Source organism: Agelaius tricolor, unplaced genomic scaffold (assembly GCF_023055355.1).
Source record: "Agelaius tricolor isolate 1412-34295 unplaced genomic scaffold, bAgeTri1.0.p SCAF_10, whole genome shotgun sequence".
Lineage (NCBI taxonomy): Eukaryota > Metazoa > Chordata > Aves > Passeriformes > Icteridae > Agelaius > Agelaius tricolor.
The window spans coordinates 8229330-8245266 of NW_027269270.1; the positions used below are offsets into that span (position 1 = coordinate 8229330).

The 15937-nt window shown below is 41.5% G+C and overlaps 1 protein-coding gene across 2 annotated transcripts in view; it reads left to right on the forward strand.

The window, feature by feature from the left end:
- Positions 1-15937, forward strand: part of PLCL1 (phospholipase C like 1 (inactive)) — a 189000-nt gene that overhangs the window by 6970 nt on the left and 166093 nt on the right. Inside the window, exon 1 of one of the 2 annotated variants that reach the window (XM_071434583.1) lies at positions 2307-2824. The exons of the other annotated variant lie outside the window; for it this stretch is intronic. Coding sequence (XP_071290684.1) covers positions 2564-2824 — 261 coding nt within the window. The 5' untranslated portion in view covers positions 2307-2563. Of the gene's footprint in view, positions 1-2306; positions 2825-15937 lie in introns of those variants that run through there. 2 annotated transcript variants of the gene reach the window in all.

A 15937-nucleotide genomic window follows, 5' to 3' on the forward strand; every position in this document is an offset into this window, starting at 1 on the left:
TTCTTTTTGTCAGCTCTCTTTTTTATTACACATCAAGAAGTATCAAAACCAATTGCTCTTTTCCTTCATAATTCATGGTTACATACAAAGAGAAGGAGATAAATGCAGATGTCTCAAAAGCAGCTAGAGATGCAGTCAGAAAAACAGACAACCTTTTATTCTCTTCTAGAGAAGAATTTAACTAAACCCTCACTTAGCTGTACTATACATAATTCTCAAACCTCTGCCTCTTGTGGACAAACAGATAAAAAATACAATTTGCCCAGTGTTCCCTGTAGGTTTGATTTTTATGAAACTTAAAATCTGTAGATTCCCTGTAGACCTTTTCCAGTTAAAGACTTCAGGTGTCAAAGGTTGTGATATAAGGGGAAAATTAAAAGGTTTTAATTTTGATGTCAGAAGACAATTTGTTTGACAATAAATCTCTTTCTAATGTTAAATGTGTAAAACATATCCTAGGAAGGATAAAGTTCTTTAATAAGTAATACAAATCTGTCTTTGAAACACAATGCAGAGTTTTTGGTAGATGCAGACTTGAGCTATGACAGCACTGTGTTGTTCCCAAATAATTAAACCAATGATTAAACTTAGTATGATTTCACAACATACAGGAAAGATCTCCAACATATTTCTACATGAAGCAATAATTCCCATTAAAATACTTCATGGTAATTATCTTCTCTGTTGTCTTTAAATTAGTCTTCTTAAGTCAGTCTGTAGATAAGTTTTTTTAGTTGGTTTGGGGTGTTTCCCCTCCTCTTTATTGCAGTGACTTGGTATGATATTCTGTCTTGTACAATGCAGGCTGGGGTTAAATTCTTCATTCCCTTACAGTCTCTTCTTTCCATAAATGTTTCTTCAATGTGAATATTTTCTATCTTTTAGTGTTACTTATTTTGTGACTTTTTTCTCTGAAACAAAGCAAAGTAACTGTGGTATACATGTATTTTTACATTTTAACATAAAATTTATAAGGAAGCTAATGAAAAAAAGTTCAGTGATATCTAGATCTGTCCCTCAATTAGCATTTCTTTGTGTTGAATATGATAAATGCCTCAATACCTTTGACAAAAGTTCTAGACCTTTTTAAACATGGAATTTTAAATTTTTATATTGTGTGTGTATATACATATACAAATTTCACATCCTTTAAGTAGCAATTATGCCCTGTAGCCAGGCATTTGCTAGTAGCTAATAACTGGTTAAGGTAAGGAGGTTTTCTTTTATTTTCTTCCTTAATCCATGACTGCCAACAGGTGCCAAACACATTCATTAGGGAATTACTTTAGAAAACAGGGAGAAATTAATATTCCTACAGAGCCTGACTGCCTTTAAAGCTGGTAACTATAATTTTGAATAGTCTTATATCCCCAGTGAACTACCAGCTCGCCCAGCCCTACCCGTTCTATTTTCCATCTCGCTGTATAATCTCTTCCTCACCTCTTTCCTGGGCTTTCACCCTTGCTGCACTCCACCCCACCTTTCCTGACGTGTCCACGTGGATAATCTCATTATAACTAAATACCCCCTGAAGAATTACAAGGGACAGCACCACGCTGGCATGAACTCTTCCCAAGGCTGCCCTTTCCCTGAGGCTCCCTCTGGATCCCCGCACCGGCACCGAGCGGGTCTGCGGCCGCCAGGGGGCGATGTCGGCCCTGCCAGCGCTGCCGGGCCCGGGGCTGTGAGGGGCAGGGCAGGAGCGGGACCGCCCCGGGCCGGCGGCCGAGAGCGGAGCAGCCCCGCACAACCTGCTTCTCTTTTGGCTCGTTTTTAAGCGGCAGAGGAATCCCAACGTGAGTCTTCGATGTCTTTTGTGAGCTGTCTCTTACGGCTCGCATCCACTCTGCCGGCCCGCCGTCAGCAGCCTCAAGGTGCCCCTTACAGCAGCAGCCCTCACAACCGCCGCTGGCAGCGTCCCTGTTCCTACCACGGTGCCTCCACTCGGTGCTACCACTGCAGGGTATTTAACCTAAGTCACCCCTTCCACACGCTGCTTTTACAGAGGCAGCCCAAACCTGCCTCAAACACGCACGGGGAAGCATTCCCCGGCCGCCTTGGCACACGAACGCTCTCGGCAGACAGCACGGTCCTCCACAGGCCCTCTTCGTCAAGGTTGTGGCGAGGGCGACCAGGTGTTACGAATCCTCCTCCAGCGCCCCAGCCGCCCCCCGCGCACCGCCCCGACCGCCCGTCCAGGCGTCCCGCGGGCACGCCCCTCCCCAGGGCCATTGGCTGCCTCTGCGCCGCCGGGGGGCGGCCGCGCCGCCGATTGGCCGAGCTCGCCGTCCGTCAACATAAGCCCGGCTCCTGTCACAACAGCGCGGGGCTGTGGCCGCACTTCCTGCGCGCTGTCCGCGTCCCCCGCCCCGCTCCTCTGGCTCCGCGGAGTTCCCTGAGGGCACCCTCCGCCCCGGGGACCGACATGGCTCCTCCGGGGAAAGTTGGCGCTGCCGCCGCCGTGCCCTGAGAGGAGCGCGGCGGGACGCCGTCCGTTCCTCCGTCCGTGTGACTCCCCCGCCCTCTCAGCACCCCGGAGAAGTTGACACCGCTCGGCGGGGCGATGGCAGAGGCTGCTGGCGGCAGAGAGCAGCCGGCGGCGAGCCGTGCTCCTCCTGACGCCGCTTACCGTGCTGAAGAGGAGCCCGAGCCGGCATCCCTGGACGCCGGGGGCAGGAGGCGGGAGCGCCGGAGCGGCGTTTCGGCCGTGGGTACCGCGGAGCGCTTCCCCGGCGGCAGCCTGGGGCCAGCGGCAGCGCCCGACCCCGACGCCTGCCTGCTGGAGGCGGCCAAGGCCACCCCGCGGAGGAGCAGCATCATCAAGGTGAGGGTGTGCCGCGCCGCCGCGAAGTTTGTGCGGGTCCCGCCGCCGGGTTACCCAGGCTGAAGCCGCCCTTCGGTGCGTCCCTGCCCGTGGGAGGGGGCTGGGGTGGGCAGAGGGGTGGTGGGAGCCCTCCGGGGACGGGCTGCCCGCACCCCCCGCGCAGGTGAAGCGGCCGCGCAGCGCCGCTGCCCTGCCTGCGGCGAGCAAGGACAGCGGGGCCGCGGCGCCGCCTCCCCGGAGCCCCCGGGGCAAGGTGCGTGCCCGGAGCGAGCGGCTCTCCGGGTCTGTGCTGGGGTGCTGCTCCTGCTAGCGCTGAAAGGGCTCTTGCGTGACCCATGGGGCAGCTTCCCGCCCAGCTGTAAAGTTTTTGCATAGCAGCTCGTATCTGTTCTTATTTAATATTGATGAAGTACCTGGAAGGCAGAATAAATAGCTTCTACAGCGCTGGCTTTCTTAGTTCTTGAGCAGCAAAATATGCAGTGTCACAAATTAACAGAAGGTGTGTTTGGAGACGGACTGTAGTACAGGTTGTTGCGGAGCTGCCCCGGGTGTTTAGCACCTTTAATGTGAAATTAATAGGTCGGGCGTGACCTTAAAGCCTTCGCCTTTGTTATTGTTTGGTAAGGAAAATGGTTTTATGATTATGTTGATTCTTCCTTTTTTTCCGGTTTAATTTTTTTTTTAAATAAACTCTGTGGTTTTGAATTAAATGGCATCTCCTTGCAAGTGTGTAGGCTTAATCGTCAGTTTCTGGGGAACCGATGAATGAAATCTTCTGGGCGAACTTAATTTAGCATATGGTCACACGTGATCCTCTTGTTAGTGATTTGCACTTGGGAGGCATCGGAAGAACAGCGGAAAAGAAGACTTCTCATCTGTAAATGTGTGAAGGCGCTGGGTAGAGCTCTACCTTAATGCTGGAAGCTCAGGACGCATGCTTAGCTCTTGCAGCTTAATATGTCTATTCAGCGGAAGAACAGATACTCGAAATACTTGCTTTTTGCATTTTAAGTCCATAAACGTTCAGAAGAGACCGAGGTGGTTAAATGCAAAAGAGCCTCGAGGGTCCTTTGTAAGTTTCACGTTGAAGTATTAACCCATTAAGTCCAGCAAAGCGTTAAGGGTGGTTTTAGTTTTGTAAAGACATCCACTATGTCTTTACATGGGAATGCTTCAGTCTGAAGTTGCATAAAGGTATAAATGCTTTGCTAAATCAGGACCAAAGTTCTGTAACTGTACTGGTAAGAAGATGATGTTTTCTCTTAGAATCGTGTGAAGGTTTCAGAAATTGAAAATACACAATCTTGGATTTCAGTTGAAAATGTATCATTATTTTTACAGACTATACCAGTTCCATGTGGTAGAGGTTTTAACGTCATAAAGGATGTGTAATTGTTAATGACTGAGTATCATTTTCACTACTGGTTGGTAATTGATATTGATAATTTAGCACATCTGATAATGATCAGCACATTAGCACATAGTGGTAACGATCACTCTTCTAACTGGAGGAAGTTCCTTGAGACCTATTTCAGGACGGTGTTTAGAAGGAGAAAGATTCCTGATAGAGGTAAGAAAGTATTAATGTTCTTATACAGGGAACTGGTAAGGCCTCATCTGAAATAGTGAGTAAACTCAGTTTCCTGTGCTCAGGAATGGTGCATTCAAACTGGAGCAGATGCACAGAAGGACAGCTAGAATGGGCTGATAAGGTCTCTGGAGTGAATACTGTATGAGAGGGGAAATAGATTTCTTGGACAAAAGCAAAGGACTCTTATGTGTAGACCGAGTCTGGAAACTACAAAGTTACTCTGGGCCCTGTAAGGGTTTGGAATGGTCTTTTGATAGGAGTGGAATGAAAAATACCATTGTTAATCTTAAATTTAATTGTTAAATAGATGGTTTAAATTAGATAACATGGCTGTGTCTCATAGCAGGTGTCTGAACTTGAGAATTCACAGACTGTGCATCTCTAAGGCACAGTGTTGGGACCCCATAGAAAGCATTGCATTTCTTTTCCCTCAAGTTGTCTCAGTGGTATATAAAAGTGTTTTGAATCTCAGTTTTCCATTGGCATTATACTAGGAAGTACTATTAACTTGGGGTAGAAATTAAATAATGTATTTGACTGCATTTTCAGTATTTTTTAATGTAATAGGACATATTCATCAGGTGTTAAATGCAAATTTTAGTTGGAATTAAGATAAGACCCTCCAACTTACTTTTTTTTTTTTCAGGACTTCAACATGCAGGCTTTCTGCACAAGCATTATGTTTTACAGGGAAATGAATTTGCTAATGATTTATTATATTTATTTTACTCTAAAATGTCCATATGTTCATATAAATATATAGTCAAAATAGTATTCCATTGCTTCCTCTAAGCTGATCTTATCTGCTGAAAAATGTGACTTAAGAAAGCAAAGGAAGTTGCACAGCAAGGACAAACTCTTACTCTGCAGGAGTTGAACATTCTTGCTCTGTTTTCCCATTTACCTCTCAACTATTTAAAGGTGTACTTTAAACATGAGTGTTCTTGCTCAGTTAAGCAAAAAGTTAAAATTCTGTAAATTTACATGGTCAAAGTACACCTCTAACAGCATTTTTTCCGCAGCTGTCTTTTGGAACTTTGGAAGTCTCAAGGTTAGCATCTGAGAGTTCAGTTCCAGTGGAAGCCAGACTTGCTTACATTGGAGTGTTCTGGCACCCACAGTATTACTGTGAAGTACAAAGGCTGAACAGGGACTTGTTTTAAAAACCTTCCCTGCAGCAAAATCCACTTGGCATATATTGCAAGTAAAATATGAGCCCTTCTAAATAATCTTCAGTATGTTCATGTGCTCTATATTTGGCTTCAGTAACAAGAGAACTCATTTATATAAAAAGAACAAAGTGTAGCCAGAAAATTGTTATTCCCATTTTGCTTTGCTGATGTTCACAGCTTTGTATATTGAGGTAAATGTAAAATAAGATTAATGAGAAATAGTTGTAGCTGTTCTTGTGCATTAGGTTGTTTCACTAACGTGTGTTAGTTGGTTTATTTTAGGTTTTGTATTTTGGTTTTGTGTTTTTTTTTCCTAATGCATAGAAGAGGTAAGTGGTCTTACTACAGAACTGGAATGAGAATGGGAGTTTGCCGTGAGGAACCTGAAATCGGCAGACAAGAATGCTTGGAGATAAAACTAGAGAAATGGCAAGAGATCATAGAACTTGACCTGTTTTCTAGGAAGCCTAAAGATGGAGTATACATTGACTAAATGATTTGCCACGTGGTTTGTTGTTGTTGTTGCTTGTGAATAATCCAGGCTCAGTTGTTTGCAAATAGAATAATAATTGGAACCACTTTTAGGCCAGGAGAGCAGAAGACAGTGCTTGGAGAACTGGATTTCTGCTTTCTTTGCATGTAATGTTTTGCAAGCCTTCCTGTGTGGGGGCCTCTAAACAGAGTAAATGGATGTTGTTTTCCTTCTGGCATGTTCCTTCTGCCATTGCCATGTATGAGCACTTTAATAAATGAGTAGGAAGGCTGTGTAATTTGTTATGTAATGCTACTGAAATACTTTGTAGCTTTCTACCAAAATACTTCTCTGTCAATTCTTATCAGGCATCTCTCTCTGCTTTGTTTGCATGCAAGACAAACTTTTGGGATCATGTGTTTGTTTTCTTCCTGGATCTTTGTTTTAAGATACTGTAGCAGATAACGCAGCAGACTGTGCCCATGAAATGAACTTCAAGTAGCAGCTGCAGACTCTCTAACTCAGAGACTTTAACTTCAGTCGCAGTAGAGCTGTGAGTCCTTTCACTGAAGTTCTTCCAAAGGCTATTTGCCTGCTTCATGTAGAGATTTCTTTTCCTTTAAAAGCTGGTTGAGTTGTCCTTGCTTATAATACACTACTAGCCTAAGAACTGCAAGTCTTATTTAGGGTTTTGCAGTTTAATCAGTGGAAGTGTATCAAGATAGCCAGCTGTCTTATTTCAAGACTTGTATTTATGTTTGTGATGTTCTCAGTTGTAAAAAAAAAAACAACCCTGCAATGAAAGCAGTGAGGCTTAGTTTCTTTCAGTTTGTTCTGATGTGTGGTGACAGAATTCAAGTATTTTGAATACACACCACATCTGTCTATGCAATGTAACTATTTAAGATTGTTTTCAGAAGACAGTTTTTCAGGACTGTAATGATTCTCCAGAAGCTTTTACGTAGCTTTTTGTTGTGCGAGCTTGCATTTAGGCACTTGCTGCTTAATAATCTTAAACTATGACTATGTAAGATTCATTAAAGCTGATAAACTACTTGATAGTCCAATGCTGATTTTATCATGAATGCATTCTTTTATGTATATGTACCAGAAGGAAAAAAGGAGAATATGTAAGTTGAGATTACATTAAATAATGTGGTAGAACCTAAAAAGGCATTTGGAAGGGCAAGAATGACACGTCTAGCCATGCAAAGACTGCTACAAAATGGGAAATTCACCAGATAGATCTGGTAAAAGGTAACTGGTGGGTGATATTTTTATGTATGTAAATTTCCAAACATTGTGGTAAACAGGGAACTGATATTTGCTCGTTTCACAGAATATGAAGTCAGGGAAAAAAACAGTGGTAGTTCTTTAGCAGCAGGTTGAAAATAAATGACTATTTCCTGATGCAGTGTGTGAGTAAATCTGCACTTTACAGCCCCAGAAATCTGTGCAGTCAGACATGTAAATGGGTTTGAGCAGGTTTGAAATGACAAATTGATGAAGAGAGCTTCACTATGCACCAAAAGCATCTGGCTTTGAAAGTTCCTGAACTACAAGTGCTTGAACTCTGGGAAGCTGCAGCAAAGAATTGACCAGTTTGTACTTCCTTGCTTCTTATATGTCTCCCAGGCATGTACTCATCTTGGGATACCAGACTAGGTTGATCTTTATCTAACTCAGTATCTGTTTGTTAAAAAAAAATTAAATGAATTGTGAAGAGACCCAGGAAACTGGTTCCTATTACTGCTAGTACAAAATTTCCTTAGAAATTAAAGAATCTTTGTTCATTTAGTTATTTAGAATTAATATTTGCCACCTTTACAGAAGAGAAGTGGTTTAAAGATATTTTTTGGATTGTTGTGGCATAGCTGTTTATATTTTCATAACACTGTGCCTCTATTCCATACACCATTGTTTTTCCTTAAGCATCTATTCAAGACAATTTTGGACAGAACAAATACTGGTTATAGACCTGCTTTTGTCAAATGAGTTATGGTCAGTAATTAGTATCAGTGAAGCTGGGCAGTTTTTCTTTGACCTGTTGTGTTTATCACTGACATACATTCTCATGGGGTGCAGTAGGCATTTCAGACTGGGGTTTAACTTCCATCTCTTTGTTCTTAGAGCAACATCAGTAGACCCAGTATAGCTGTGCCTAAGTTGGTAACATTGTAATGAGAAAGCTTGACATAAAAAATTCCACAAGACCTAAACCTATCAGTAATAATTATCATAGCAGTGGAAACCACTATATATAAAATGATTCAAGTACAAGATTTGGGCGTGTAGGTCTTAGGAAGCTGTCCTAAAGGCTCATCTGGCTAAAAGCTAAAAGTTAATGGGTGCCTTTACACTGACTTGTCTAAACTTTACTGCTTGAAAATTTTAAACAAATCCAAACAACCTACATCCAGGCCAAACTGCTTCCTTTGAAGTTTATAGTAAAAATGTCTGCTAACTATTCTAGTAGTAGTCCATATTTCTTGGTTTGGTTCCACTTGGCACATAATGTAACACAAAACCAGTGATCTCAGTGAACATGTGGGTACAGATGGATGAAGCCTTGTGTTTGGGGTGTTTTTCTGTACCAGTTCATAGGAGTCAAGGTGATTTGAGTGTCTTGCACTGGAATTACTGAAAGGTGACCTTTCTGTAGGATAACAGCAAGTCCAGTGGTCTGCAAACACAAGTTCTGGCAGGTTTTTCAGGAAGTTGTTTGATAGGTTTTCTAGGTAAGAGGTAGGAGCTGTTAAGGTTGGGAGTAAGAGATGAAGTTGGTGATACTGGTTGATTTGTTTTTAAATTATGTGCATAAAGACTTTTGTGCAGAAGTACAGAAATGATTAAAAATAGTATTCTGAAGTAATGGGGCTGGTGGACAGAGCAGTGGCAGAGGTGGAAAGCTTTCTATTGCTTTCCAAATATGTTAAGCAGCTGTTAATAAAATTAAGTTTTCATATCTGTGTGGAGATGCAAATCCTGTTTCTCATGCTAATATTTTATTCATTTTGTAGTTCCACTGAGATCATCGCCATCTGTAACAAAAATGTTTTAATTGAGTTAATGGTATTTTTTTTTTTTCTGTTCTTCCCTACAGTAGATGTGAAAATGCAGGCAGTTACTGTAGAACCAATAATACATCTGCTGTAGTGAACCATTTAGCTGGTCATTCTTGTAAACTTAATCAACATATTTGATGGGTTGGTGTAATTTCTGGTAATACTGGGTGATTTTTCTAAGACACGAGGAAGGATGATTAACATTACTTTTAATAACACATGTATTCTAGTTTTGGGTTTTTTTTTTTAGTTAATGTGACTCGAAGGTTTTTACATGCATGACAATTCAAGAGCTACTCAGACTTTAAAAATAAGTGCCACAAATAGCTAAATGCCTTTACTAAATGCTAACAAGTTCTGAGGACTCATAAAGGTCTTTGTATAGGTTGGAAATGTATTTACAATCAAAGCCTTGTTATTAAATCTTTTTGTATCATAAATATTCTGGGGTTTGAAGCCTACTTATATAGAATCCTGTTTTCTGGAAGAGTCTTATGTCCAAAGTTTGCAGTTTTAAGTGATTATTAAACCCCTCCCTGAAATGTGTTCAAATTGCTGAGATTATTGTAATATCTTCATTATTAATTTCTTCAGTCATGGTTCACTGCTTAGCGTGGATTTATTAAGTTGAAAGTCTCTGACCATTAAGACTTTGTACTGGAATCAAATGGAGGTAAAATATTCCTCCTCTTCCAGAGCCACATACATCAATGAAATTAGCCTTGGGATTATTATTTGAGGCAGCATGCATCAGGTAATGTTATTGTGGGATGCCTATTTAAAGGTGTACCTCAGTCTAAAAGGTAACTGGCATCAAAGTGTTACTGTACTGAGGGGATTTAAAAAAATATATTCTAGCTGTAAGTATGTCCCGTGAAGATTGGATTCTTCTCCTGAGTGGCCTGCTCAGGGGTGTACTGAGGCACCATGTTTTAGATAATCCCAGCTGAAACAGCTACAGAAAACATTCATTAGAGTCATATTGAATTTTCTCCAGAATCTCTCCATCCTGCTGGATCCTGGTTGTCCTTCAGGTTGACCTATGTTATGCTGCTTTGGTACTCTTTGAAGGGGTAAAAGGAGCATGTGTTTGCTGCCCAGTTCTTTATTCAGATATTTGTTGTCATTCATTGATTTGTGTGGGTGTAAATGGCTATGGAAGATGCAGAGTGGTTGGTAATTAGGACTCAAATAATCATTGTTCAGTGGATGCCTGTTTGGGTAACTGGGATCCAACTTCTGAATGGGCAGTAAGAACATCAGTTGGAAATCTATTCAGTATGAAGCTGGCTGCTCTATTGTATACCTTTCAAATAAGTCTAGAATCAGGTAAAATGCAGTGCTCAGTATTTATTATTTTATGGACCCAAAGTCTGTTAAACTAGTGTTGAATGGTGATTCTCCCAGAGTCATTTGGACCTAATTACCTGTATTGTGCTGAAAACACAGAGTGTTTTTAATTCATTAGATGGGTTTGCTGGAGTACTAATTTGTTTTGCTTGTAGACTATGAAAAGTTTTAATGCTATTTCACTCTTTCAGGTAGTTTGGAGGGTAAATACAACTAAAAAGGAAGTTTCTTAAGTAAAATGCAGGGTGCACTTGTTGTATGAGATGCCTGCTGCTCATGGAAATATCTATCTTGCTTTTGTGTATACTGGTGGACTTTTTTCCATTTTGTGTTGATGCATCTTCTAGAGAGTGTGTCTGCTTAAAAAGCAAACCAGAAGAGCAAGCAGCCAGACAAAAACTTCTGCCAGGAGTATTGATGAACATGATGCCATGTATTTAAGAAATTCTCTTATATTGGGTCCTACTGCAGTCAATGCATTTTGAAGAGTAGATGTGCTTTGGAGACTGCCTGAGAATGACAGGTAGGACATGCTTGCAAGAAAAAGGCAGGAAGTAAATAGCAATAAGAGGTAAAACTCCTTGATCAGGAATCAGATGCTAGTGCTTGAGTACCCCAGAAAAGCCACAGGCCAGAGCAGGGTGAGAGCATGTCTAGAAGCTCAAGTGAAATTCAGAAAATTGGATTATATGTAATCAGAGTGCTGCTGAGAGCAGGGCTGTCACGGGGAGCAGGCAAGGCTGAAATAAAACCAGGGAGCCTGGCTGCGAGGTTGGGCACTGGAGTCAGGAGTCAACCAAGGGTGCACAAGCAGGACAGGGGTGAGGTGGGGGACCAGATTTGAGGAAGAATTTTGAGCACAGCCATGGGGATCACATTTTCAGATGCAGCTCTGAGCTCTGCTCAGGAAAAGTCACACAGGACAATACCAGTTCATTGCCTGAGCTGGGTTGCTCTGGTTTCATGGTCATTTGGGCATGTACTGTGCTAGAGGTGTGTAGGTGAAGTGTTTGAGGGGATTGGCTGCTGAATGATGTCAGCTTTGGGGAACCTGGAAAAGGGTACAAGGTGGCTGCCAGAAGCCAGAGGGTTTTTATGCCACAAACATTTACAGCAGCTCTGGTTGAGAGAGCAGTGGGAGGATGATTGAGGGCTGCCTTGGTCCTGCTCTTGTCAGCTTGGCAGTGATTATTCCTTGCATCTCTCTCTTCTTAAGTGAAGATTGGTGCCTGTTTGGGTATCACCTATTAAGCTTTCCATACCCCCTGTAGCATTTAGGCAAGCTTAATACTGAATTTTAATATCACAGTGATGTTTTCGTTTTGTTTTCTTTGTTGGGATTTTTTTTGAGGAAATACATTATCTTAGTGATTCTGTCAGTTTTAGCCTACTTGGATAGAAGAAGGAGAAGAATAATTTTTACTTAATGTTAATTTTTCTCTTAGGACACAAAATACATTATGGGCATCACTTATCATAAATGTAGATGAGTTCTGGGTCCTTGCATTTAATTTTTTTATAAGCTGTAGTTTTGCTTGGAAGACACGTGAATTTTTTTGTTGTTATTTTAATTTGATTTTATAACAACTTCCATGAATATCGGATTAGAAGTTGTATTTGCTCACCTGGAGGGACTGCTGAACTCTTTGAACGAGAGCTATCAGGAGAAAGCACTGTGAATGGATTATTGTAAGATCCTTCCTCTTTTTCTGAATGAGATTATGTAGGAGGTTATTGCATTAATTTAGCAAATATAATAGTTTAATAAAAGTACTATATTCCATTGGAGTATGACACACCTCCAGGCTACCTCATGTAAATACTGTCATAAAAATTCTCTGAGCACTGGCTAAGAAATAGATGTTGGAATTCATGCAACATAAGAAAAAAGACTCTGCCAACATTTTGTGTTCAGTGGTAGATGGAGCCCTGTCCCCTAGACTGCCTGGAAGCAGCACTGCCTTCATTGGGAATGGAGCCTTCATTTGCTGGAGCCAGCCTTGCTCTGTGGGTGACACCCAAGCCTTGGCACGGGGGTAAGGACAGGTTTGTCCTGAGACATACACATGGGTGCATCCTGAAGGAAGGCTTGTCTTCTAGTGTTATGTAAAATCGGTTGTATTTGTGTATGATTTGGAAATGCAAGTTATGGCATTCACGTAGCTTGTGAATTTCTTCCTCAGTGTTATGATTCACAGTGGCAGTTGCTCCCTAAAGCAATGCAGATTTTCAGTATAAACATAGTTTCTGCAGTCTGAAATCAGTGGCAATTTTCCCATTGCCATCAACGGAGGAGGGATTGGATTGAACACAAATAGCCAATCACTAAACCCTGTTATTTTACCTCACAATTTTCTTTTTCAGACTCTCAAAATGTGGTTAATTATGTTATGCTGATTCTACTTTGAGCTAGGCAAGGTTTGTTTGGCAAAACTGTATGACTTTAAATATCAGCACTAATACTGCTGAAGAATGAATTTTGGGGGATTATTTCTAGATAAGTTGTTCTTATTAGAAACACAAAAAAGACTAAGTTTCTATTAGAACTGAGAAAAAAATAGATGGCTTAACTCACAGCAAATACATTTGTTTGCTTGGCAGTGCTGCTGCAGCATCTGTGTGCTGGATGCAGGTTTACAATTCTGTTCATATTCAATACTTGTTTTTGCTACATCCTTATGGATGAAAGGGAGGTACTCTCATACCCGGTAGTGAGGTACACTACTTTGATGGACAAGGCTAGTGCTTAGAAGGGAGTGATTTCAATGGACTTATCCAAATCTCTGTTTGATTTTGAGATCAAACTGGAGCTGTTTGTGGCCTTCAGAAAATTCTCCTGGTACCCTTGGTTGCCAGAGGAGTGTGTCCTGCAGCAGTACCTTCCAACTTTGAACACTTCTTTTAGAATTTTAACCATTATAACGACTTAAATTATTTTACATTCTCTTGCTGAGCATAGATTACATAGATCAGTCCAAGGACTGTGGTGTTTTCTTGCAGAAGAAGCTGGGCTGTAGCAGTAGATGGGGAGGATAAGTAAATTGTTTGGCTTGGGAGAGTGATATGTGAGCAAGTTAAGCATCTTGCTTTGCCTAGGCTCAGCAGCTCTGCTGGGAGGGGCATGGGTGTGGGGAGCAGGTAAAGCTTAAGTGATAGGAAAAAAGGTTGGTTTAATGAGATGAGGTTAACATCCTCATTTGCATTGACCAGCATAAAGACTGTAACATGTCCCCATGTGCTGTGAAATGCTGACATACAAGCACTTGTGATAAAATCTTGTGACTTTGCCCAAAGAGCTCACCTTTCTGAGGGCTAATGGCCAGTATCATGTTTAGGTGTGAGCTGGGGCTGGATGGATGATCCTGTTTACCCAGAAGAGGTGAGACTGAGGAACAGGGAGCATGTTAAACGGGGCAAGGCAGAGCACAGAGCTGAGATGTTGGGAAGCTGCACCTTGTACCTGCTTGTGGCAGTGCCCGTGATGTCTGGGGAAGAGAGCACTTCTGTTCCTTTTGAAATTATCAAGACTTTAATCCTGATAAATAAAAAAAAAATGGAGTTTAAGAGTACACTCTTATCCTGTATAGCAGTACCTTGCCTTCCCAGTATGGAGGACCAGACATTTTTCTTAGCTTACTTAAGAAAATTGGTGTAAAGCTGGTGCCTGGCTTCCACACAGCCCTGCTCTGCAAAGAGGAAACTGTATCTCACTTCAGAGCAGCTTTTAACTTCTGCAATGATACACGGCTCTCAGCTTGAATAAACAGCTAGCTATATCCTACTGCAAGTGCATTTGGCATAGTTTTTAGAAATTTGAGGATTTGAAAGGAACAGTGTGGGCACAGTGTTCTGTTCACCAGGAGAAGAAATATCAGCTTTCTAACCTAAGAAGGTTGCAGCATTTTCTGTCTGCTTTGAACAGTTGTGAGGAAAAAGATAGGACCCTGCTGAAATCCACCATTGGTAGGGTATAATCTCGAACTTTACATTTCATTTGAAATACCATTTCGTTTGTTTATTTATCTGTACACCTACTCAAGGATCGCAGAATGTCTCTAGCTTGTGTTGTGACATATTGCAGCCAGGAGCACATATTGCACAGTTCTCCAAATACTACTCAAGGAAAACACTGAAGTGTTTGTGTCTGGATATGTGTATGTTCTAAAGAACATAGTTCCCACTTGCTCAGTTTATTATCTTCCCCTTCATCTATGTATATAAGTATTGTATATACTTTGCATGATAGTAGAAATTCACAGAACATGTTAAATTGACTTTTTATGCACAAAACTATGCATTATTGCATAATTTTGGCAGTGGGAAATTATGGTGTTTTTTCCTTGCATGAATCCAAGAACTGAATGTCGTAGTTATTGGAAGATACAACTTCTTTTCAAAAGGAAGAAAAGGGCATTTAAATTCAGTATTTCAGCAGAAGTATATGAATAAGAAGGTCAAGTATACTTTACACTGCTAAATTACTTGCATGTATTGGAAATATTTCTTTCCATCTCCTGCTCTTTTTGGCATAATGTAAATACAACTTGGAATGGTTTATTTGAAAGGTTTAAAAAAAAAAAAAGGTGTATGGACAAGTCTCAAGTTTAGAACTGATGGTCATCAGGAGGTAGCTAAAACTAAAGCTGGTACTAGAGTGCCTATATAGTGATTTACACTGGGTCTTCATTAAAACAAGTTTCTGTGTGGAACAAAGGCCAAGGGCCCCATTTCTTGTAAGATGGAGATGAAAATAAGAATGAGAACAACCATGTAGTATATGATAGAGATAATTCATGCTATTAATGTATAAAATATTGTAAGATCCAAACTATGTCTTTTGACCACCCTGGCCGGGAGCAGTGTCTTATTCATATACATCCAGTTCTTGGACTACGTTTAGATAGCATCGTAAGAATGGAGACTTCCAGGGTGATAATCGCCGGCTTCCCTGGGTCACCAGGACCACTCGAGAGTGATTATCACCTCGAAGATTATATCTACCATGATGATAAACGGGCTCCACCCTGTTACATGTGAATGCCGACTTCCCCAAAGTTCTCTGACAACATCTAGACACCTGGACTGGACTTTTGTCTGCCTCTGCACATGTAAAGCCCTGGTTCTGCATGTGAAGGGACACAAAGAACATTCGGTCATCTCTGCCTCAGGCAGAATAAACTGTACAAGAACTTGCTGTGTGAAGCAGCATTTGTGAACAGGGAAGACTCTGACACTCGGAAGTCAGATCTGTGTTCACCCAGCGCCGAACCCGGGCTTGATGCTGCCCTTGGCTGTGGTGGTTTTTGACGATCAAAATTCGGTCTTGTGGACAAATTAATAAATCATTGCTAAATTTTCTTATAAGTTTGGCTCTCGATTTGATCATTTATAACAAATCAGAAAATGAAGAAGAGCAAACATTGCATCCATAGACTGGTGTGTGTGTGCTGCAAAACTGGTGTG